Below are 25,459 nucleotides of genomic sequence, written 5' to 3'. Positions count from 1 at the left end.
TTCCCGTGAACTATGGTGTAGGTCGCAGACGCGGCTCAGATCCTGCATTGCTATGACTCTGGCGGAGGCTGGTGGCTACAGCTCTGATTAGACCCCTAGCCTGGGAACCTTCATATGCCACAAGCGTGGCCCTAGAAAAGACAAAAACAAACAAACAAAAAAAAAATGGTAGGAATGTGAAAAAAAGGGAATGTTTGTACATTGTTGGTAGGAATATAAAATGGTGCACCTGCTATGAAAAACAGTATGGAAGTTCCTCAAAAAACTAAAAAGAGAACTACCATATTACCTAGAAATTCCATTCCTGAGACTGTATCTGAAGAAAATGAAAATACTAATTCAAAAAGACATGGAGTTCCCGTCGTGGCACAGTGGTTAACGAATCCGACTAGGAACCATGAGGTTGCGGGTTCGGTCCCTGCCCTTGCTCAGTGGGTTAACGATCCGGCGTTGCCGTGAGCTGTGGTGTAGGTCGCAGACACGGCTCGGATCCTGCGTTGCTGTGGCTCTGGCGTAGGCCGGTGGCTACAGCTCCGATTCAACCCCTAGCCTGGGAACCTCCATATGCCGCGGGAGCGGCCCAAGAAATAGCAACAACAACAAAAAACAAAAAAAAAAAGACAAAAAAAAACACAAAAAGACACCTGTACCCCAATGTTCATAGCAGCATGATTTACAATTTCCAAGATATGCAAGCAACCTAAGTGTTCATCAACAGATGAATGGATAAGGATGTGATATATACTCAGCCATAAAAAAGAATGAAATTTTGCCATTTGTAACAACATGGACGGACTTGGATGGGTTACACTTAGTAAAATTAGTCAGAAAGAGAAAGACAAATACTATATGATATCACTTACACATGGAAACTAAAAAATGAGACAAACTAGTGAATATAACAAAACAGAAAGAGATCGATGAAGACAGAGAACAAACTACTGGTTACCAGTTGGGAGAGGGAAGAGGGAGGAGCAGTCTAGCAGTAGGGGACTATGAGGTTAAAAACTACTGTGTATAAAATAAATAAGCGATAAGGATATATTGTACAACATAGGGAATATAACCAATATTTTATATAAATGGAGTAATACCTTTAAAAATTGTGAATCACTATCTTGTACACTTGAAACTTATATAACATTGTTTATCAACTATAACTCAATTTAAAAAAGGTAATGCGGGGAGTTCCCGTCGTGGTGCAGTGGTTAACGAATCTGACTAGGAACCATGAGGTTGCGGGTTCGATCCCTGCCCTTGCTCAGTGGGTTAACGATCCGGCGTTGCTGTGAGCTGTGGTGTAGGTTGCAGATGCGGCTCGGATCCCGCGTTGCTGTGGCTCTGGCGTAGGCCGGTGGCTACAGCTCCGATTGGACCCCTAGCCTGGGAACCTCCATATGCCGTGAGAGCGGCCCAGGAAATGGCAGGAAGACAAAAAATAAATAAATAAATAAATAAGGTAATGCAAGCATTTGACAAAATCCAACATCCATTCATGATAAAAACTCTTATCAGGGAGTTCCCATAGTGGCGCAGTGGTTAACGAGTCCAACTAGGAACCATGAGGTTTAGGGTTCAATCCCTGGCCTCATTCAGTGGGTTAAGGATCCGGTGTTGCCGTGAGCTGTGGTGTAGGTTGCAGACTCGGCTTGGATCCCGCATTGTTGTGGCTCTGGTATAGGCCGGCGCCTACAGCTCCGATTAGACCCCTAGCCTGGGAACCTCCATATGCTGTGGGAGCGGCCCAAAAAATGGCAAAAAGACAAAAAACAAAACAAAACAAAACAAAAAACCTCTTAGCAAAGTATGTATATAGGGAACATACCTTAACATAATAAAAAGCCATTTACGACAAACCCACAGCCAATATAATACTCAATGGAGGAAAGCTGAAAGCCTTCCCATTAAAATCTGGAACAAGACAAGGATGTCCACTCTCACCACTTTTATTCAACATAGTATGAGAAGTCCTAGCTACAGCAGTCAGACAAATGAAAGAAATAAAAGTTATCCAAACTGGAAAAGAAGAGGTAAAATTGTCACTCTATGCAAATGACATAATACTTATATATAGAAAACCCTAAGGACTCTGCACAAAAACTATTCAAACTGATAAACAAATTCTACAAAGTAGCAGGATACAAGATTAACATTCAGAAATCAGTTGCAGTTTCTGTATACTAACAATCAAATATTAGAAAAGGAATATAAAAATACCTTTTAAAATTGCATCCCAAACAAGTACCAGGAATAAACCTGACTAAAGAGGTGAAAGACTTATATTCTGAAAACTATAAAACATTAATCAAGGAAATTAAAGAAGATTCAAAGAAATGGAAAGATATTCCATGCTTCTGGACTGGAAGAATTAATATTGTTAAAATGGCCATACTACCCAACACAATCTACAGATTCAATGCAATCCCTATCAAATTACCCATGACATTTTTCAAAGAACTAGAACAAACCAAAAACTTATATGGAACCATAAAAGACCCATAATTACAAAAGCAATCCTGAGGAACAAAAACCAAGTAGGAGGCATAACTCTCCCAGGCTTCAGACAATATTACAAAGCTACAGTAATCAAGACTGTGTGGTACTGGTACAAAAACAGACACAGACCAATGGAACAGGAGAACCCAAAATAAACACAGACACTTACAGTCAATTAATCTTTGACATAGGAGGCAAGAATATAAAATGGGAAAAGGACAGTCTCTTCAGCAAGTGGTGCTGGCAAAACTGGACAGCTGCATGACAATCAATGAAATTGGAACACACCCTCATACCATGCACAAAAATAAACTCAAAATGGCTTAAAGACTTAAACATAAGACAAGATACTATAAAACTTCTAGAAGAGAACATAGGCAAAACATTCTCTGACATAAACTGTACAAATGTTTTCTTGGGTCAGTCTCCCATGCAACAGAAATAAAAGCAAAAATAAACCAATGGGACCTAATCAAACTGATATGCTTTTACACAGCAAAGGAAACCATAAAAAAAGACAACCTATGGAATGGGAGAAAACAGTTTCAAAAGGTGCAACTGACAAGGATTTAATCTCTAAAATATATAAACAACTTATACAACTCAACAGCAAAAACAACAACAACCCAATTGAAAAAATGGGCAGACCTGAATAGACATTTCTCCAAAGAAGATATACAGATGGCCAACAGGCACATGAAAAAAATGCTCAACATCACTAATTACTAGAGAAGTGCAAATCAAAACTAAGATGAGGTACCACCTCACACTGGTCAAAAAGGCTGTCATTAACAAATCAACAAATAACAAATGCTGGGGAGGGTGCATAGAAAAGGGTACCTTCCTGCACTGTTGGTGGGAATGTAAATTGGTATAACCACTATGGAAAACAGTAAGGAGCTACCTCAGAAAACTGAATATAGAACTACCATAAGACCCAGCAATCCCACTCCTGGGCATATATCCAGACAAAGCTTTCATTGAAAAAGATACATGCCTCCTATGTTGACTGCAGCACTATTCACAATAGCCAAGACATGCAAACAACCTAAATGTCCATCAACAGTTGATTGGATTAGGAAGATGTGGTATACATATACAATGGAATACTACTCAGCCATAAAAAAGGACAAAATAATACCACCTGCAACAACATGGATGGAACTAGAGACTCTCATACTGAGTGAAGAAACTTGGAAAGAGGAAGACAATACCATATGATATCACTTGTATATGGAATCTAATATATGGCACAAATGAACCTATCTACAGAAGAAAAACAAACTCATGGAACTGGAGAACAGACTTGTGATTGCTGGAGGGGAGGGAGTGGGATGGACTGGGAGTTTGGGGTTAGTAGATGCAAACTATTGCATTTGGAGTGGACAAGCAATGAGATCCTACTGTATAGCACAGGGTACTATAACCACTTATGATGGAACGTGATGGAGGATAATGTGAGAAAAAGAAGGTATGTGTATATACACACACACACACACACACAGAATATATACACATTCACTCATACATATATATGCATGACTGGGTCACTTTGCTTTACAGCAGAAATTGACAGCACACTGTAATCAACTATAATGGAAAAAATAAAAATCTTTAAAAAATAAAAAAAAGGTGGAGTTCCCATTGCGGCACAGAGGAAACAAATCTGACTAGGAACCATGAGATTGTAGGTTCAATCCCTGGCCTTGCTCAGTGGGTTGAGGATCTGGCGTTGCTGTGGATGTGGTGTAAGCTGACAGCTGTAGCTCCGATTAGACGTCTAGCCTGGGAACCTCCATATGCCATGGGTGTTGCCCTAAAAAAGGCAAAAAACAAAAAAATAAAATAAAAAATAAAAAAAGGTAATGCAGAGAAAAATTGTTTTGAGAAGACATGGACAGAGTCTAAATGACTGTGGAATAGAATGAAGAGATCTAATATACATAATTGAAGTCCCAGGAGGAGAGAAGAGAGAAAAGGGGACACAGAAAAAAATATACTAGCTGACAATAAATGCTGAAGAGAGTGTGGAGAAAAGGGAATCCTCCTACACTGTTGGTAGGAATGTAAACTGCTGCAACCACTATGGAAAATAGTATGGAGATTCCTCAAAAAACCAAAAATAGAATTACCGTATGATCCAGTAGGATCTATCCAGATAAAACCATGACTCAAAAAGACACATGTAATCCAATGTTCATTGCAGCACTATTTTCAATAGCCAAGACATGGAAGCAACCTAAAATGTCCATTGCAGAGGAGTGGATAAAGATTATGTGGTACATACATACAATGGAATATTACTCAGCCATAAAAAAGAGAAATAATGGCAGTTGCAACAACATGGTTGGACCTAGAAATTACCATGCTAAGTGAAGTCAAACAATGAGAAGCAAACATCATGAGCGATCACCTATATCTGGAATCTAAAAAAAGGATACAGGAGTTCCCGTCGTGGCCTAGTGGTTAACGAATCCGACTAGGAACCATGAGGTTGTGGGTTCGATCACTGGCCTCGCTCAGTGGGTTAAGGGTCCAGTGTTGCCATGAGCTGTGGTGTAGGTCACAGACACAGCTCAGATCTGGCATTGCTGTGGCTCTGGTGTAGGCTGGCAGCTAAAGCTCCAATTAGACCCCTAGCCTGGGAACCTCCATATGCCTCCAGTGTGGCCCTAGAAAAGACAAAAAATAAAAAATAAAAATAAAAATAAAAAAATTTAAAAAGGATACAAATTAACTTATTTGCAGAAGAGAAAAAGACTGACAGACTTTGAAAAACTTAGGATTACCAGAGGAGACAGGTTGGGGGGAGGGATGGACTCGGGGTTTGGGATGGAAATGCTCTAAAATTAGGTTTTGATGATGGTTGTACGACTATAAATATAATAAAATTCACTGAATTAGAAAAGTAAAATAAAATAAAATAAAGATATACTAGCTGGAAAGTTTCCAAATTTAATCAAAAACATCAACTCACAGATTCAGTTAGCTCAGTAGACCCTGAGCAAGATAAATATAAAAATAGACTAGATACATCATAGTCAAACTGCTGAGCATTGTAAAAGAAGATAGAAGAAAAAAGACACACATCACGTAGGAGAACCAAACCTGTCATAAGAAGAGATTTCTCATCAGACCCCCCCTCCCCCCCCACACACACAGCATGGGGACAAGAGCCTGCTCTTGGTGTCTTGGAAATATGCCCCAAATTGCTGCTGTGTTATCAATAAAAGGCTGACATTCAAAAAAAGAAAAAGGAAGAATGGAATGACATTTTTTAAGTGCATACAGAAAAAAAAAAAAAAATACACTAGTGACAAAGTATTCTTTATTCATGGAAAACAACTTTTCCTGGGATAATAAAAGGCAAAGTCAAGACATTTTCAGAAAAAGGAAAGGTGAGAGAATTTGCTGCCAGCAGGGCCAGGTCTTGAGGCTAAAAGGAAATATCAGATGCAAATTTAGATATACAGAAAAGAAGGAAGAGCATGGGATGTTATCAATATGTAAATTTAAAACTTTCGTATTCTTTAAATATCAGCTGACTATTAAAAACAAAAATAGGGAGTTCCTGTCGTGGCTCAGTGGCTAGCAAATCTGACTAGGAACCACAAGGTTGCAGGTTCAATCCATGGCCTTGCTTGGTGGGTTGGGGATCCGGCATTGCCGCGAGCTGTGGTGTGGGTTGCAGATGCGGCTCAGATCCCGCGTTGCTGTGGCTCTGGCGGAGGCCAGTGACTACAGCTCCGATCAGACCCCTAGCCTGGGAACTTCCATATGCCGCAGGTGCGGCCCTAGAAAAGGCAAAAAGACAAATATATAAAAACAAACAAACAAACAAATAAATAAATAAAAACAAAAATAGCAACAGTATATTGCAAGGGTTATAACATGTGGTTTATAACATTATGGTCTATAATGAAGACAAGACCACAAAGGATGGCAGGGGGTGTAAAATGAATTATACTGTTGTGAGATTCTCACATTATATACCAAATGGTATAATATTAATTCAAGATAGACTGTGATAAGTTAAGGATACAGCCATTTTAAAAATACACAAAAATATTGTATAAAAAGCCTTTGAAGAGAAAGAAAAGAAAAAATAATTAAGTAACCCCAAAAAAGTCAGTAAAGGAGAAAAAGAAGAAACAAAGAGGGGACAAAAATGCAAGAGCAAGAGCCTGCTCTTGGTGTCTTGGAAATATGCCCCAAATTGACACAACCACACAACCGAACAATATCGATACTGAACGTTAGAGGGAAAGAGACAAAACACTCCAACTAAGAAGGGTTACCAAGATGAATTCTTCCAAAAAGATGCAAATATATGTGCTGTCCGTAAAAGATATACTTATTTTTAGTCACAGAAAAATGAAAGCAAAAGAAGGGAAAAAGACAAAAGATATGCAGCAAACAGCAGGCATAAGAAAAAGCCAGTGTGGCTACCTTAATACATGACAAAGTAGACTTGAAAAGGTATTACCAGTGATAGAGACGTTACTTAATAATAATAAGTGAACAATTCACCAGGAAGGGAACTAAAGGGAGAAAGAGACAAATTCACAACCACAGTTGAAAAATTTAACATATATCGGTACGTCATAAAATCAGACAAAACTCAGTAAAGATGTAGAGAAGATCTGAATAATATAATCAACAAACTTGGTTTAACTTTATGTATAAAACACTTCAACCAACAACCATGGAATATTCATTAACTTCAAGTTCATGAAGAACATTCACCAAGAAAGACCATAAAATAGGCCATCAAATAAGTGTCAGTAAATTTCCAAAAACTAAAATCTTATAGAGTGTGTTCTTTGAATGTATGGAATATTAAACTAGAACTTAGAGACATATGATATCTAGAAAGCCATTAATACTTGTAAATTATGCAACAAACTTTTAAGAAACCCATGAAACAAGAAATCACAAAGGAGATTAGAAAATTTTCAAACTGAATAATGATGAAAATACAATACATTCAAAATTTGAGGAATGCATCTAAAGCAGGTTTGAGGAAATTTACAGCTTTAAATACCAGAAAATATCAGAAAATAACTGTAATGATTTTAAAACATGTCTTCAAATTCTTCTGACACTATTTTCATCAAGAGGTCATGGGTCTAAACCCCTTCAAAATCCCTTTCCCTTGAATATGAATGAGCTAGCCTTAGAGTGACTAGCTTTTTTTTTTTTTTTTTGTCTTTTGTCTTTTTGTCTGTTGTTGTTGTTGTTGCTGTTGTTGCTATTTCTTGGGCCGCTCCCGCGGCATATGGAGGTTCCCAGGCTAGGGGTTGAATCGGAGCTGTAGCCACCGGCCTACGCCAGAGCCACAGCAACGCGGGATCCGAGCCGCGTCTGCGACCTACACCACAGCTTACGGCAACGCCGGATCGTTAACCCACTGAGCAAGGGCAGGGACCGAACCCGCAACCTCATGGTTCCTAGTCGGATTTGTTAACCACTGCGCCACGACGGGAACTCCAGAGTGACTAGCTTTTAATCATCATGGCAAAAATTATTTGCAGTGCTTGATTATAAAAAGCAGAACAGCTTATACCTGGTTCTCCCCTGGAATATTTGCCTGTGGAACCCAGCCATCATGCTTTAAGGAAGCCCAAGGCACATGTAGAAAGAAGCCAGTGCCCTGAGCCCCGGCTGAGCTCCCAGCTGAGAGCCAGTACCAATTTGCAAGCCATGTGAGCGAGCAATCTTCAGAGGGCATCCTCCATCCCACAGGTGAGCTGCCCCAGCTGATGCTGCATAGAGCACATAAAGGCCTTCCCCACTGAATCTTGCCCAAAGTTCAGATTCATGCACAAAATATATGACTACTGTTCTAACCAGTGAGTTTTAGGATGCTCTGATACACAGCAATAGATAACGAAGTTTCCAACTTAAGAGTCCATAAAAAAAGAGGAACAAATAAAACCAAAATAGTAAGTGCTCCTTTAGAGAAGTTTGCCAATCCATGAATTAGTCTTCATCAAGTTAAAAACTTCTGCTGATCAAGACACTCTGATATGTAAATTTAAAAGAGCAGAGAGATACAAGAAAAAGTGTAAATTCATAGTTTCTAATAAATACGTATGAACACATGCATGCATGTGTGCACATATGTATATTTATTTGTGTATGTGTGTACATATATTTGTATCTATCACCCTGCTTCTTCCATTGAAAGAGCCAAGAGGCAAAGACACTCCAGGAGCAATAAGCACATCTAGCTAACACCCAGATCCTGGTCTCTAATAATGATTCTCCACTAAAAGGAAATAGTATTCTTTGGAGAAATGAGCCTGGATCGTTCTGTTATACCAGAAAGGAAGGAAAGCCTCCCAAAATGATGTGAGCACAACACAAGGACACAGGAGCCAGTTTGCCGGGTTCCCACTAACCAAAGCGGAGACAATCTGGCAACAAATTATTAAGTACAGTAATAAGTTGTAAGCCATTAAAAAATAGAAATCCATGTGCCCACACTGATGGGGGGGGGAGAAGGACGAGGGAGGAGAGGGAAGAAAGGAGAAAGGCTAAGGCTGAAAAGTAGACGAGGAGGCCACGCTGCAGCTGGAAATCATCACTGAGCAACCATCACGATAACGACGGGGTCAGGCAGCAATTTCCATCTAAAGTATCTTCCCACGGGTGGTCATGTGGTTTATTAGTTGCAAGGGGGAAAATCACTAATTACACACTGAGACTCTTTGTGTCTTGCTATGCCTCTCGGTTAACCAGATCATATCAAAGATTATGTAAACAATTAGATGGTCATCACGGCAAAAGCTGCTCTCCTGTGACTGTCCACACACTGATTATCTTAGGTGTGGACTATCCACATCTCAAGCAGTTCCTTGCCCTACTAAAATGACATGCTCCCAAACTAACCCTAAGCAGGGTCTTAAGTCTATTGAAAAATTAATGTACCATGAGGGGTGGAGGTGGGAGAAGAACTAAGGACTGGATCCAGCATACTCGGTATGTAAAATTGTTACCTGAGCGAACTATAGTAGAATGAAGATGTTCATTCAAAGCCATATTTCCAAGGATACGCATTATATTTCTCTGTACGTTAGGACAGTCCTTGTGAAGTTGGTACAGTCTCTGCAGTAGTTGCAAGCCTCCATTTGCTTCAATTTTATCACAATGTGTAGGTATCTAGCACAATAAATTAATGAAAGCTCACTTCATGTTGCACAAGTCCACTAAGCAGGTGACACAGCATGCTGGTGGGCAGCCAGGTGGCTCCTGCTCAAGGAAGAGACCCAGAGAGACACCCCCCGCCCCAAACTCAGCTCAGCTCAAATAAATATGCAAACCTCTCTCTGAGTGGAAAGTGCTTTAAAATCACTAAAACATTAAGGCACCAGGCCTTCTGCAATTTTTATTCTCAAAGTTATTCTGCCTAGTTCTTAGTCTGATGTAACTATAATGTTATTATTACAAAACTGTTTCAACTTACAGTGATACTTAGACCTGAAACTACCTTAAAGGGTTCTTGAGAAACCTGACACCTGCTAATAGGAAATAATCCCCTGTGTAAGTGGCAGATTTTGTTTCTGCATATAAGAACTTCCAGGTAGATAAGCATGTCTGTGATCCTACACACTCGCTCTCCTAAAACTTAGGAGTGGGAAAATTTTTTTTAAAGAAAAAGATCAAGTAGAAATAGAAAAAGTGGTGTGAATTTTTAATAGTTAAAAGAGATAAAAGAAAGCCAAAGGAAATTTTTTTTTTGTCTTTTTAGGGCCATACCTGCGGCATATGGAGGTTCCCAGGCTAGAGGTCCAATCGGAGCTGCAGATGCCGGCCTACGCCAGAGCCACAGCAACTCGGGATCCGAGCTGCATCTGTGACCTACACCACAGCTCACAGCAACACCAGATCCTTAACCCACTGAGCAAGGCCAGGGATCAAACCTACATCCTCATGGATGCTAATCAGATTCATTTCCACTGAGCCATAAGGGGAACTCCCCAAAGGAAATATTATATATTAAGGTCAGGTGATAGAACTGACCAACAAGCCATTACAGTTCTAACAAAGTCACCAGCATTGCCTTTTCCCAGCATTCATTTTATCACTTATCATGTCATATACCTGCAATGATTGTCACTCTCTAAATTTTAGCACATTTTAAATGCATTTAAAAGTATGCCTTTTAGTAATAGATCAAGTGAAATAAGTACGAAGTGGAGATGTTTCCAGAAAGGAACTATGACATCCCATGCACTGGACATTCTACTGCAAGTGCACCGTTTCAGAAACCAGTCATAAGTCACAAAAAAATCAAGCTCATTTTCCCACATTCCCTTTGAACTGTAACACTAACGACTCTGCTTTGTCCTCGATTCCTAATTCCACCAGTGGGAACCGAGGTGACCGGAGAGCACCAGGCTTTGGAGCCGTGTCTAACGGTTCCCAATTAAACCGGAGCATTCAGAACCTCTACGATGGTGTTCCCCATGACGTGGGATGAAGCACCTGCATCAGCCTCACCAGGAAAGCCTGTGACAAAGACAAATCCTTGGCCTCCACCCCACACCTACTAAATTAAAGCTGGTAGAGATAAGCAAAAATGCGCATTTTTAATGTTTCCTGGGTGATTTTTACACATGAATGTTTGAGCATTACAAAGTTTGTTACTTTTTTCTTTTTAAAATCAAACTATGATCATGATAGAAAGTTTGTCATCATGTTAAAAAAATACAAAAATTGACATATGTATGCTATGGTTAAAATTCATGGATATTGTCAAGTAAATACTTTTTCCAAATATTTACTTTTTTTTGTCTTAACACATCTTTGGCAGATATTTTACTGGAAAATAACTCCCTGATAATATTACTTGTAGAAATTACCTGAGAAAGGTAATGGAAGACAGCATAACTTAAAAGTAAATGCCTAGAGTTCCCGTCGTGGCGCAGCAGAAACAAATCTGACTAGGAACCATGAGGTTGCGGGTTCGATCCCTGGCCTCGCTCAGTGGGTTAAGGATCCGGCGTTGCCGTGAGCTGTGGTGTAGGTTGCAGACACAGCTCGGATCTGGCATTGCTGTGGCTCTGGTGTAGGCCGGCAGCTACAGCTCCAACTAGACTCCTAGCCTGGGAACCTCCATATGCTGAGGGTGTGGCCCTAAAAAGACAAAAAACAAACAAAAAAAGTACATGCCATATTGAGACAATGGGCTGGCTTTATGTGTAATTAAGATTAAATTCATTTTTAGAATTATTTAGCAAAAATGTAATTCATGTATTGGTGCTAAATCATGATTATCAATTCTAACAATTGAGAAAAAAGCAGACATTTAAAAACAAGTGTAAAGCTTTTTTCTTTTATAAAAAAAATTGAGAATTATTTCCCTTCAATGAACCAACGTGTGTCATTTTCTTCAATGAGATCGTAAAAGTAAAGCACATTGAAAATCCAAGTTACCTCAGAGTGTTTTACTAAAGCTTCCAAGCAGAACATCTCCACTGTCGCTGAAGGAACTTCTCCGAAACTTTCAGCGTAAGGGAGTCCGTTTCCTCCAAAACACCATAAACCACCCTGAAAGTGAGACAAATTCTTACTGAAAAAGTGTCGAGTATTTTTTGTTTGACAAAAAAAATCTCTGCAGTATATACAGTATTAGAAAGAACTAATATGTAGGATTCAAAATATTTTGGAAATTTACAGTGAACTTTCTTTTTATTTCTTTTTTTCTTTTATATAATTTTTTCTTTTTTTAGGGCGGCACCTGTGGCATATGGAAGTTCCCAGGCTAGGGATCAAATCAGAGCTGCAGCTGCCGGCCTATACCACAGCCACAGCAATGCAGGATCTGAGACACAACTGTAACCTACACCGCAGCTTGCAGCCATATCAGATCCTTAATACACTGAGCGAGGCCAGGGACTGAACCTGCATCCTCATGTATACTAGTCATGTTCTTAACTCACTGAGCCACATGGGAATTCCCCAGGGAACTGTGATTATGCAAACTGTTATTAAAAACATATGGAACTGTTCTTAGAAGAGAACAATCTTTGAGTCGTTCTCAAGTCTTTCCTCTGTGTTCTCTTATCTGAAAGTATGGATCAGATAAGAGAAAAACATGAATCTTTACTCAGCCAGAAAAGCCCAGGGCTGATCAGAGTATCAGAGTATGCCAGCAGAATCTACTTAAAATCTATCAATAGAAAAGTCATCATTGAAAAATTTTACAATAAAGACAGTGATAACAATGATCAGAGAGTTTCTGATTCTTCTTAAGTTGAAATTCAAGTTCACATGGAGGACTAAACAGAAGAGTTAGGAAAATTATGAAACAGAAAAGTAGTGGGGCAGTTGTGGCACAGTGGTTAACGAATCCGACTAGGAACCATGAGGTGGCAGGTTCCATCCCTGGCCTTGCCCAATGGGTTAAGGATCTGGCATTGCCGTGAGCTGTGGTGTAGGTTGCAGACGCGGCTCGGATCCCGCGTTGCTGTGGCTCTGGCGTAGGCCGGCGGCTACAGCTCCGATTGGACCCCTAGCCTGGGAACCTCCATATGCCACAGGAGCGGCCCTAGAAACGGGAAAAAAAAAAAAAAAAGAAGAAGAGTAGTGAGGACTAGTCCTAATTGATATTCACACATATTATAAGAATAAACTGAGAAAAGAATATTTCAACTTTACCACACAATCGCTAACATGCAATAATCTACAAATCAATGAGAAAATAACCAACAAGAAAGGCTGTGGAAAAATGAGCAACAGTCATTAAGCAGAAAGTCCTTGGGAAAAGAAATATAATGCCTCTAAAAATATATGAAACAATGCCCAGCACTGCTCAGAATGAGAGGCATGCATGGTGAAATTACACAGAGGAAGGACATTTTACACCCAGCAGACAGGTGGGGAAACAGCCCTTCTCATCACCCTGCTGCTGGTGGTATCAACGGGCTACTTCTACGGAGGACAATTTATTGACAGCTGACAAAATTACAAGCGCCCGTGCCCTCCAACGATTCATCCTCCAGAGACAATCACACGTGGACAAAGCGATAGAGAAACAAGTCTGTCCACTGTAACTCTGTAAGAACAAAAGATTGAAATGACCCCATGTCCTTCGATAGGGGCTGGTTAAATAAACAATGGTACCGTTATACAGGGACTGTCATGTGAGTATAAAAGGTCCCGAACTTCTTCATATTTTGATGTATATCAGTCTTCAAGATAAACCTTAGCTGAGGAAAAGAAGGGGCAGAAGAGTGTCCTTTACGTAAAAAGTGTGTATAGCAATGCGTGTGTTGCGGTGGAGACGGAAGATGATTTATTACTGCGTCTCTTTTGAAGCATTTTGTATTTGAACGAGGGGTCATTACTGACTGCATACAGACCACCTGCTGGCAAAAGAGGACAACGACAAGGTAGTGTCTTTCAAGAGTGTACATATGAAGTTCAGTGTCTCCTGCAGGATAGAGTCCATAAGTTTCTGAATTCTGAGTTAATTTACAGGCTCAGTAAAACTAGTCAATGTTCAAAATGTTTGGCCGCTCTATAATTCTCATTCATGCTGTCCTCTCTGATAGAATAATCTTTTTTTCCAAGTTTATATATGCTCAGGAGTTCCCGTTGTGGCTCAGCAGAAACGAACCCAACTAATATCCATGAGGATGCGGGTTCGGTCCCTGGCCCTGCTCAGGGTCCAGCGTTGCTGTGAGGTGTGGTTTAGGTCACAGTCGTGGCTCGGATCCCACATTGCCATGGCTGTGGCGTGGGCGGCAGCTGTAGCTCCGATTCAACCCCCAGCCTGGGAACTTCCAAATGCCACAGGGGTGGCCCTAAACAAAGAAAAAGAAAAAAAATAAACACCCTCGTCTAGCAGAGATAAGCGTGGACTGGTGGGCTTTGAGGAGAATTTTTCTTAAAAACCTACCACAACCTGCCTCCCCCAAATCCCTCTCCTCGCCCCACACCATCCTATCATCTGACCTCTTCCCAACCTAAATGCTCCAAGGAAAGAACAGGGTGAGAAAGAGAAAGCACGACCTGAGATTTCCATTGCAGTTCCAACCCCATCCTTGTTTGGCAAAGCCTGCAAGTTACTTATGAACTGACAGACTGCGTGGCAGTCGGTAGCATATGCAAAAAGGAATGAATAAAAAGGTATAAACTCATGGTGTGATCATATGGATTATTTTCTGACTCTAACATGAAAATAAATATACATGGGTACTGCTTCTTTATCAATGGATTAAGACATAGCAAGATCAAATAAATTCACAGATTTAAGAAATGTTACACATCACTTTCCATAAGCACAACTGAAAAATAATTTCCTAAGGATTAAAGAAATCCATACGAAAAGGCTGAAAGAGTGATGGTGTTAAAAACAATAATAAAGGGGGAGGCATAAAAATTAAAAGGAGCTGATAACAATAAAAGCATAAATGGAAATGTCAGCTAATAAAGTTCTAGAGAATTTAAAACCATAGGCGTAACAAAGCTTTTTATATACCATTTTCTTTTTATGATACTCAAACTGAGACACAACATTACTATGTGCTACCTGGTATTTTTCTTCTTTTTGGCTGCGGTGTGCAGCGGCTTGATGTGGGATCTCAGTTCCCAGACTGGGGACTGAACCCAGGCTGCAGCAGTAAAAACTCCAAATCCTAACCATTCAGCCGCCAGAGAACTCACAATGTGGTATTTTTGCATTTCAACAGGTTTATAACATCCAAATGATTGAATACATAATGGATATTTTCTGACTATATAATCTATCTTCCAATTAAACATAACCCCTAGAGTTATCTCTGTTTTAACATACAAAAATAGTTTGATTCATTGTTATTTAAGTATGTATAAATTTGTGTACAGCTAGTTCTTTTAGCAATATCATGATTCATCCATTCATTATTCAATAAATATTTATTGAGAATGTATTGTGCCTGAGGTACTGTATTTGGTACTGGGGGAGATTACAGGCTAGTGGAAGAGAAAAACAGAAATAAGCAAAACCAGTAAATATATAAAATAATTACAGAATGGGATAAATGCTATGAAGGGCAATACATGCAATAAACATTTGAGATAAAGACAAAGTCTCCCTGAGGAGCTGACAAGCAGAGATGTGAAGGATAAGGAGGAGGCAGCCATGTGACAAGCAGGTGGCGAAGCAGTCCACGCAGAGGGAAGCTCAGCAAGTTCAAGGAATGGAGAGAAAAGGCCAGTGTGGCTGAGGCAGAGGGTGCACGAGGGAGGGAAGGAGAGGGTGAGAAAGGAGGTAAAGAACTGGCTTCGGGCAAGCTGAGGCCGAGGCCTGCTTAGAGAGGCAACATCTGAAAATAACTATCTATTCTCCTTGAAAGACCTGGATTTGCTGTATCTCTATTACTCGATGAGCAGATTTACCCATAACCAAAGCTGGAAGGAGGGAAGGTACAGGGAGTTCGAAGATGACAATAAGGGGTTTGTCCCAGCAGAAGGAATCCTTCATCCGTACAGCTGTACATCATGGGGAACTTGCAGGGCCTAGAAAGCCTGTCCATCCCCCTGAAAGCAAGCTGCAGTCTCCTGTTTTGTGTAAGTATCTCTGTAGGTTTCAAAATCCTTTGCCATTAAAGAAATCTCCCAGCCTTAAACCCTACTTACTGGCATCTTTCAAACACAACCTAGTGCCGTATTTATGCAGACAGATGTCAGAAATGTCTTGAGGCAAGGACTTCAGACCTAATGGCTAAGCTGATTTCAGAGAGGCTTTGGGAAATTACAAGGGAAGATGGTAGTGCTAGAAATGCAAGATTTTAGCTGGATTGACCTTAGGCCAAGACCACAAAAGCTTTATGATGGGAAAATGTCTCAATGCACCACATCCACTGTTCTCTAGACTTCAGGCAGTTTGTCACATTAGATCAAAAAGAAATCACAATCTGAAATGTCCAAACTTCTGCATCCCTGCTGTGTCCTTAGGCTCTAGGTCACAGGCATCTGAGGTCCTCTAACAGAGGCTGAAATTGGAGACAAGCTGATTGACTGGGAGTGTCCAAATGATGACGAAAAAACAAAGAAGACTGAAACCCAGACTCCGACATCAAAGAGGGAGTGATCTGGATGGTAACATCTGGGATGGTAGCCGACCAAAGACCACCCTCCCTGCCCCCAAACTCCCACTAGAACTGCAGGCCGCAAATCCCCAGGCAGGTATAGGACAGCTTCCAAGGTTTTAGATGTGGGAGTAGGTGACAGTAAAACTGAGAAGTGCTTTCACTCTCACTGATCCAGTTCTCCCAGAAAGAATAAAAGGAGGGGTGGGTGGAGGGCAGGGGGATGTGGGGAGTTTTGATACTTCTTCCAATTGTAAGTCCCTTTGTTTTATTATGTGTGAGAGCTAATCTCTGGTGTTTCTTTATAAAAAGTTACAACTTTAGAGCTCGGCAATTTGTGCAAACCAATTGGCAGAAACAAGGTTCATTCAAAGCATGAGTTTGTAACCTAGGTCATCCTTAAGAGTCTAGGATAGCTAGAATTCAGGGGAGAAGGGATGTAAACTAGGATGTGAAATAAATCACATCTTTATTTTCCTAACCTTTAACCGAAATTTTTCACTGTATTCAATTACATACATAGACAATAAACCACATAACAGCAGCAGTCTGCGCAACTGCTTCAACAATAGGAAGCAAGGATGCTTCCTTACCACACACCATTAGCGCAGCTATCTGAAAATTACACTATGATCCTCCTTGCTGTGAATGCCAAGGGCACCTTCTCACACTAGTGACCTCGAATGGACACTGCATCTGACTCTGAAAAGGTTTAGGGCAGAAACAGTAACTGTGTGTGAACAGACATATAAAAATGTATCTATAGAGAGAGGGAGAGTAAAGGAAAAAGGATAAAATAATTAGGATAAAAATGAACAACTGGCAAATCTAGCGAAATGTATTATTGTTGTGATTCTTTAAGTCTGAAATTAAAGTACATGTGTTAATTGTATTACAAAATTTTTTGATAACAGTATTTCAGTATAATTGGTTTCCCATGTAATCATATGTACTGTATTTTATGCATCTAGAAGTGACTTCATAGACTTTACCAAATCACCAGAGGGACCCATGGTGCTTGAAGAGTGCCTGGGGACTAAACAGGACAGGCTTGTCATAAACTGGTCAGATCACTAAAAACCAAATGGACACTCCTCCTATTCCTTCCTCCCCAACTTCTTGGCATATAACAAGCTCCAGAGCCTGACTAAACTCGGGTGGGGGTGGGAGTGGAGAGACAGGAGTAACTAAGATGGAGCTGCTTACTTGTTCTGATGAGATGAAACCTCAGGATTGAAGTTAGTATTTATTTCAATATTAAACTAACTGAAGACGCTCCACTTGTTTAGACTGTTGGCTGAGGCCACGACCTCTGGGTGGAAAAGACCTGGCAGAGTTAACTAAGCCACTCTCTCTTCACTTCGCCCAGGGTGAGGAAAGGCGATGGACACTACAAAAGGCACAGAGATGTTAGCTGAACAGTGACAAGGGGAAGAAAATCTATGTGCTGAAAATGAGGACCACGGGGCCAGGTACCAGGAGCTCTGCATGGGAAAGAGAGGAGTTGGCGAGGCAGTGGGGGACGAAGCCGGGAGGATGTGTGACAGGAGCAGCGGCCTCCTGGTGTCGGCGCGAAGAATCAAGAGGAGCGAGGGACATCTTACTGTCAGAAAACAAAGGTGCTCTCAGAGCCACCTCGAGGGTGGAATCAGAAGGATAACAGGGCCGGCCTAAGGAACGGGCTCTAGCGCAGCGGCCTCCTGAGCATCGAGAGGAAAACGACGACTGTGATCCACTGGAGTGACGCCGAGGCACGGCCCAAGGGGAAGTTGCCCAGGAGTAAACTAAAGGAGTCACGGCTACGGCATGTCCCTGATCTCTATAAAAGGGGAAATGAGGAAAAGATAAATCTTTTGGTTGACTGAAAAAAGCACAACAGGAGACCTGCGCGTTAAGTTTATTTGGGGCAAAATGAGGACTATGGCCCAGGCGACAAGTGTCTCAGCTCGCTCGGAGGAACTGCTCCAAAGAGCTGAGGGGGAACTACACACGATTTCAGTCAAGCACGTGTTGGCAGACACTTGCTGCTAGTCACAAGGAGCAGATGTCACTGTCAACGACTTTGGTGCTTTTCTAGATACGAGGAAACGCAAGAATTTGGGCTCGTAAAATCTCCTGAAAGTACCTAACTACCTGCAGGTCTGTTCTGCCAGTTCTTCCTAGAGCACAGAGCGCTTCATTCCTGATCCTTCACCGGAACTCTTCCAGGTTGTGTTGAAGGTCAGTGGCTGCAGTGGCTAGTGGCTTAATCCTTGTAGAGGTAGATGCAAGTGCCAATTTTTAGTTGGCAGTTCAATGGGTAAAAGAATACAGAACGCTATGATTTGTTTGAGTTTTGTCTATTTGTTTTTGCTTTTTAGGGCCGCAGGTGTGGCATATGAAGTTCCCAGGACAGGGGTTGAATCAGAGCTATAGCTGCCAGCCTACACCACAGCCACAGCAACTCAGGATTTGAGCTGCATCTGTGACCTGCACCACAGCTCACAGCAACGCTGGATCCTTAACCCACTGAGAAATGCCAGGGACTGAACCCACATCCTCATGGATACTAGTCAGACTTGTCCCCGCTGAGCCACAACAGGAACTTTGATTTATTTAATTAATAAAATACTTTCTCCTCACTGAGTAGATTATATAGTTGTTGTAGTGACTTTAATTTGCTTTGATTTCTCCTAGAGATATGAGATATTTTATGACGACAGAAATCTTGCTGAGATGACACCACACGAATAATGGAATTCAGCAGTCGCCCTTGGGTGGCCAGAGGTCTCTTTAGGACACTGTGCCTAGGACACTGCTTTGATTCACTTAGAAGCCCTCTGCTATGGATGGGCAGTTTTATGCCAGGTATTTACATCTAGTCAACAGGCCATGGCTAAAACAGTAGGAGTCAGCGACCCAGGGAGAGAATATAAACACCACCATCGGAAGGCGTGACTTCCCGTCTGAAGGCGGCCTTACTCTGAAGGAGAAGAGCTTTCCTATGGAACATGCTGAGAGCACTAAGCAGACTGCATCTGCAACCCTAGCACGCTATGCCCTCCTCACCTACGGCCTGGTCTCCTGCAGTTTTCAGACCCTTTGCCACCAAACAAAGGTTGTGCCCTATACCTGTGCCCACTGGCACCTTCCTGTCAATCTCCTCACCATCCCTAGAGGGGGGCACACTGGTAAATAAGGGCCAGTCCATGCCTGGATCACAAAAAGCGAAGGGCTCAGATTTAACGGAGGGCTTTAAGCAGGAGTATGACTGGATCTAATTCACGTTTTTTTGTTTTGTTTTGTTTTGTTGTTTTTTTTTTTTTTTTTTTTTTTTTTGTCTTTTGGTTGTTGCTATTTCTTGGGCCGCTCCCACGGCATATGGAGGTTCCCAGGCTAGGGGTCGAATCGGAGCTGTAGCCACCGGCCTACGCCAGAGCCACAGCAACGCGGGATCCGAGCCGCGTCTGCAACCTACACCACAGCTCACGGCAACGCCGGATCGTTAACCCACTGAGCAAGGGCAGGGACCGAACCCGCAAACCTCATGGTTCCTAGTCGGATTCGTTAACCACTGCGCCACGACGGGAACTCCTCGTTTTTTTTTTTTTTTAAGTCACTCTGGCTGCAGTGAGGACAAAGAACAGAAGAGATAAGCTGATGTGCGGAGGTTGATGCGGTGTCCACAGCTCACAGAGGTGACGGAGACACGGTAAGGAAGCTTTCTGGCCCAGCAGATGGTGAACCTGGCTTCTAGCTGTGGACAAAGAACGTAGTCTGCCACTGCAGCATACAAGAAATGTCACCCCTATCAAGCCACGAGCCACCACAGTGCGCCCTGAGCAGAATTCAGGGTGAAGGAAAGCAGGAAACATTCTGTGCTCTAGATATTTGCCCTGGACAGTCAGGATGCAGATCTAAGGAATAATTCCAATGAGTCCAGACTCTTGTATCTTCCCATATATAGAAAAGCACTAAAATCATTAACCTGAGATGTCTGGTTTTTTGTGATTAGCAGTAATCTTTGATGTTTGATTACATGGTTTTTTTTTTTTTTTTTTTCCAACCAAAAACTCGTATATCCTGGCTCCCCTCTCACCTCTCTGGAGCAGTTACTCAGAGCTATCTGAGAGGATGTTTCCTGGGCTAGAGTCCTCAGTAAGGCACCCTGAGTGAAACCTAACTCGCAACTTTAGGTTGCATTTTTTCTTCAGCTAACACAGTGAACCCCTCCCATGACAAAAGTATTTAATACAACAAGAGCTATTTTTTTTTCTTTTTGGCTGCACCCATGGCATGTGGAAATTCCTGGGCCAGAGACCAAACCTGCACCATAGTAGCAAACCAAGATACAGCAGTGACAATGCTGGATCCCTAACCCACGGGGTCAGGAGGGAACGCCAACAAAAGCTATTTTAAAACAAAGCCAAGCTCAAAAGAAAATAAAAAGAAATAGAGGGAAACTCTTCAGTTAGAATTAAAAACAGAACATTCGGCGGAAGTGGTAATACATAGGTAATGAGATAAAATTCTTGCAGGCACCTCAAGATGGGATTTTTAACACTTGTTAAATGCAGAAAATATGGTTTTGAGTCTCACTTTCTATGGGAGCTAGATTTGAGATCCCTATATAAAAACAGAACCCCAGAAAGCAACAAGAAGCCTATTTCTGCTTGGGGCTTTGAGTGAGAAATCACAATCCTAAGACTATACCGTCTGCAGGTGTATCTGAACTTACACTACTTATGCGCTACAGAAATTCCAAAGTAAGGAATTAATATAAATTAGTCCCCCCCCAAAAAAAAAAACAAAACTAGGAGTTCCTACTGCAGCACAGCAGGTTAAGGACCTGGCATTGTCTCCGCAGCAGTTGGGTTTACTGGCAGATCACAGTGGGTTAAGGTTCTGGCATTGCTGCAGCTCAGATTCAGTCCCTGGTCTGGGAATTTCCATATGCCGCGGGTGCATCTGGAAACTACCCACCCTCCAAAAAAACCTAGTCCCATGACGGTGAACTCCTAGGGTAACTAAAAGAAACATAAATATTGCTCCGTAGAGAGAAATTTACAATCTGAGGCACTTGGGACTCCCATAGAAAACAATCAACCTGGCTAAAGATAAGCTCATGGTAAAAATAATTAACCTATGTTTTCGGGGTTTTTTTTTGTTTTTGTTTTTTTTTTTTTGGTCTTTTTGCTGTTTCTTGGGCCGCTCCCTCGGCATATGGAGGTTTCCAGGCTAGGGGTCCAATCGGAGCTGTAGCCTCTAGCCTACGCCAGAGCCACAGCAACACCAGATCTGAGCCGCATCTGCAACCTACACCACAGCTCACGGTAACACCGGATCATCAACCCACTGAGCAAGGGCAGGGACCGAACCCGCAACCTCACGGTTCCTAGTCGGATTCGTTAACCACTGTGCCACGATGGGAACTCTTGTTTTCTGGTTTTTTTTAAATGGCTGAATCCACATCATGTGGAAGTTCCCAGGCCAGGGATTAAATTTGAGCCACGGCTGCAGTCTATGCTGCAGATTAGGGAATGCCGGATCCTTTAACCCACAGCAACAGGCCAGGGAAGGAACCCGCGCCTCCGCAGCAACCCGAGCCATGCAGTCGGATTTTTAACCCACTGCACCATGTTCCTTAACCTATGTTAATCCACAATCTAACATAAGAGGGAGTCAGTCCTACCACAAACAGGAATTTACACCCCAATAAACTGCGATAATAAAAGACTCTGAAAGAGACTTTAAAATTATTTTAAAATTAAAGAAAGAAGAGAAGCCAAGATGAAAGAACAGGGCGCCATGAAAAAGAGATGGTGGTGACCAGGAGTAAGCGACTGCAGCAAAGACGGTGAGACAAACGGATTCGAGGTGTATCTGAAGGGACAGTCCGCAGAACATGGAGGAAAGGAATGGAGAATTCCTATGCTTGAGCTTAAGCAACTAGGTGGAAGCTCTGCCCCCTTGGAAACGAGAAGGACTAAAGGAGGAAGAGCTTTCTGGAGGGTGGGTGGGTTTGGCAAGTTAAAGGTTAGGATGCCTGCTACAGATCCAGGCAGAGACATTAAGCAGAAGGTCCAATATTCAAATCTAGAGCTTAGTTAGAACACGGCTAAAGACAGTGAATATTGAATTGAGGAATCACCAACACAGAGGTAACATTTAAAAGCCTTGTCCATGACTATATGTGCACTCTTCAAGATGCAACTTGTATTTCCCATGAAGCCTTTTAAAACGGCCTCGTAAACAGGGTGATGGGTCTTGGAGTAACTTGCATCTCTCTCATACATTCTGTGACTTTGTTTCTTTACCTCTCTCATGATCCCAAACACCCAGCCCAGTGTGTAGCACACAACGAGGAATCAGTATGTTTACTTGGTTCCTGGATGAATGACGACCCTAAAGTTCCAAGTGCTCGTCACAGCATCTTGGAAAAGTGGCCACTCAAAAATGCTTACCAAATAAATACATGAGCTCACCTTCTGAGCAGCGAGGCTCTGACTGCTTTCACTCAGAGCCAAAGATGTAAAATACTGGATACACGCATCTAGCTCTGTTTGAGGTAAAGAAGCCAGCAACTGTCTGAGCTCTTCCTCAATGGAAGAATCCTGAAACAAAGGAAAAGACAGTCTTCATAATTAAACAACGGAGTATCACAAAACCTCCCCCCAAACCAAAGCCAAAACAAAACAGTAGAGACGAATCAGTGCTTTCAGTCTTAGACACAGTCCCCTTCCCCTGGCAATGGAGAATCGCTTCACTGCGACGCCCACACTGTGGCGTCTGCTACCTCAGTTGGGAAGACGTACCGCAGAGCAGAGCTCTGGACCTGCACCTCACAGGCCGCTTCAGTCTGACTCAAAAGAAACTGCTACACTCTTTCTAATGAAAGCTGACTTTTTAACATCCAGAAGTTGTTCCTGAGTTTCTAACAACTCACATCTAGTATATTTGGGTTTTTTTTTTTTTTTTTTTTTTTTCCGGCATATAGAGGTTCCAAGGCTAGGGGTCGAATCGGAGCTGTAGCTGCCGGCTTACGCCACAGCCACAGCAGCACGGGATCTGAGCCGCGTCTGCAACTTACACCACAGCTCACGGCAACGCCGGATCCTCAACTCACTGAGTGAGGCCAGGGGTCGAACCCGCACCTTCATGGTTCCTGGTCGGATTCGTTAAGCACTGCACCATGACGGGAACTCCTGTTTTTCTATTTTTAAAAAACTAATTACAGGTTTTTCAGATTTTCATTTTCTAGAGAAGTCTAGGGAAAGTGCTCAGGAAACATGCTCTAATATCCCTATCAGTGGTTAATATTTAATATTTCTGTGTAGTAATATGTTAATATCTATATGTGGTGGTTCTCTAAGAACAATTTTGCATCCCAGGAAATATTCAGCAGTATCTGGGACACTTTTGATTGTTACATACAACTGGGAGATGCTACTGTGAGCAGATGCCAAGAATGCTGCCACAGGGTACAGAACAGCTTCCAGCAACAAAGAATTATTTGGCCCAAATGTCAGTAATACTGAGGTTGAGAAAAACTGATCTATAGCAACGTTAGAACAAAGGGCCAATTTATGGATGTTGATATGCTAAGAAGCCACCCTATAGTGTACAGGGACTCCCAACCCCCCAAAGGGAAAATAATTTAGGAGAAACAGGAATTAAAAAATCCTGGAATGGAACTACAATTTCAGGATTATACTCTAGTTTACCTGCTTGTGACAAGGAACCAACAAACTGCTTTTTAATGGTTATCTTGAACCCGAAGTGAAGATTATATATTAAACTAGCTTTCACTCACTAGTTTATTTTGTTTCTTTTGTTTTGTTTTTTGTTTTTGCTTTTTTTTTTTGCTTTTAAGGGCCACACCTGCGGCACATGGAGGTTCCCAGGCTAGGGGTCTAATCAGAGCTGTAGCTGTCGGCCTACGCCACAGCCACAGAAGCCCTGAATCCGAAATGGGTCTGCAACCTACACCGCAGCTCACGGCAACAACAGATCCTTAACCCACTGAGAGAGGTAAGGGATCGAACCCATGTCTTCATGGATACTACTCGGGTTTGTTAACCGCTGCGCCATGGCAGGAACTCCTACTTACTTCTTTTAAAGACGGCAAAGGAGGCGGGTGGAGAAAAAAGCGAAGATCACTTTCTTGGCTTCGTGCCAAACCAGTAAGAGTTCTCAGGTCACAGGCTTGAGCAATTATCCTATACTGGTAATCTAGTATAAAAGTATATTGTTAGCACTCAAATTAGCTTATGGTTTTTTCAAAGATTAAATGAAGAATTTAATTTTTAAACTACAAGTTTGTAATTCAAAATTTCCGAAGTTTTTTCCATAACTGTGACTGCATTTACGATACCAATAAGCTAAATATCCCACATTTCTATGACTGACCTTATAATTCTCAACATATATCTAGGTATATCACAATCTAACTAACCTTTTAAAAAAAAATAAATGTGAAAACAGACAGATCAGAACCAAATTAACTTCTCCTTTCTTTAAAAAGAAAAAAATTATTCCAGCGTTCAAAAGTTGGGTTTTTTTTGTTGTTTTTGTTTGTTTGTTTGTTTTGTCTTTTTGCTATTTCTTGGGCCGCTCCCGCATCATATGGAGGTTCCCAGGCTAGGGGTTGAATCGGAGCTGTAGCCACTGGCCTACGCCAGAGCCACAGCAACTCAGGATCCGAGCCGCATCTGTGACCTACACCACAGCTCACAGCAACGCCGGATCATTAACCCACTGAGCAAGGGCAGGGACCGAACCCGCAACCTCATGGTTCCTAGTTGGATTCGTTAACCACTGAGCCACGACGGGAACTCCCAAAAGCTGTTTTTTGATCAGTAATCAAAAAACCTGAGGTTCCGTTTAGATCTACAGTGCCCTAG

At 41.8% G+C, this 25,459-nt stretch overlaps 1 protein-coding gene across 6 annotated transcripts in view; it reads right to left on the bottom strand.

Moving 5' to 3' along the window:
* SERAC1 (serine active site containing 1) overlaps positions 1 to 25,459 on the bottom strand; it is a 67,694-nt gene that overhangs the window by 15,568 nt on the left and 26,667 nt on the right. For 5 of the 6 annotated variants that reach the window (XM_005654352.3, XM_021086400.1, XM_021086409.1 and 2 more), the window contains exons 7-10: positions 24,667 to 24,788; positions 23,042 to 23,170; positions 11,938 to 12,051; positions 9,498 to 9,660 (exon numbers count right to left, since the gene is read on the bottom strand). In XM_005654352.3, coding sequence (XP_005654409.2) covers positions 9,498 to 9,660; positions 11,938 to 12,051; positions 23,042 to 23,170; positions 24,667 to 24,788 — 528 coding nt within the window. The remainder of the gene's footprint in view (positions 1 to 9,497; positions 9,661 to 11,937; positions 12,052 to 23,041; positions 23,171 to 24,666; positions 24,789 to 25,459) is intronic. The other variant, XR_002342361.1, reaches the window with a different exon arrangement.

The sequence above is a fragment of the Sus scrofa genome, chromosome 1, assembly GCF_000003025.6.
Source record: "Sus scrofa isolate TJ Tabasco breed Duroc chromosome 1, Sscrofa11.1, whole genome shotgun sequence".
Lineage (NCBI taxonomy): Eukaryota > Metazoa > Chordata > Mammalia > Artiodactyla > Suidae > Sus > Sus scrofa.
Note: the sequence above shows the minus strand (reverse complement) of the source record. Positions and strands in the feature narration are given on the sequence as shown.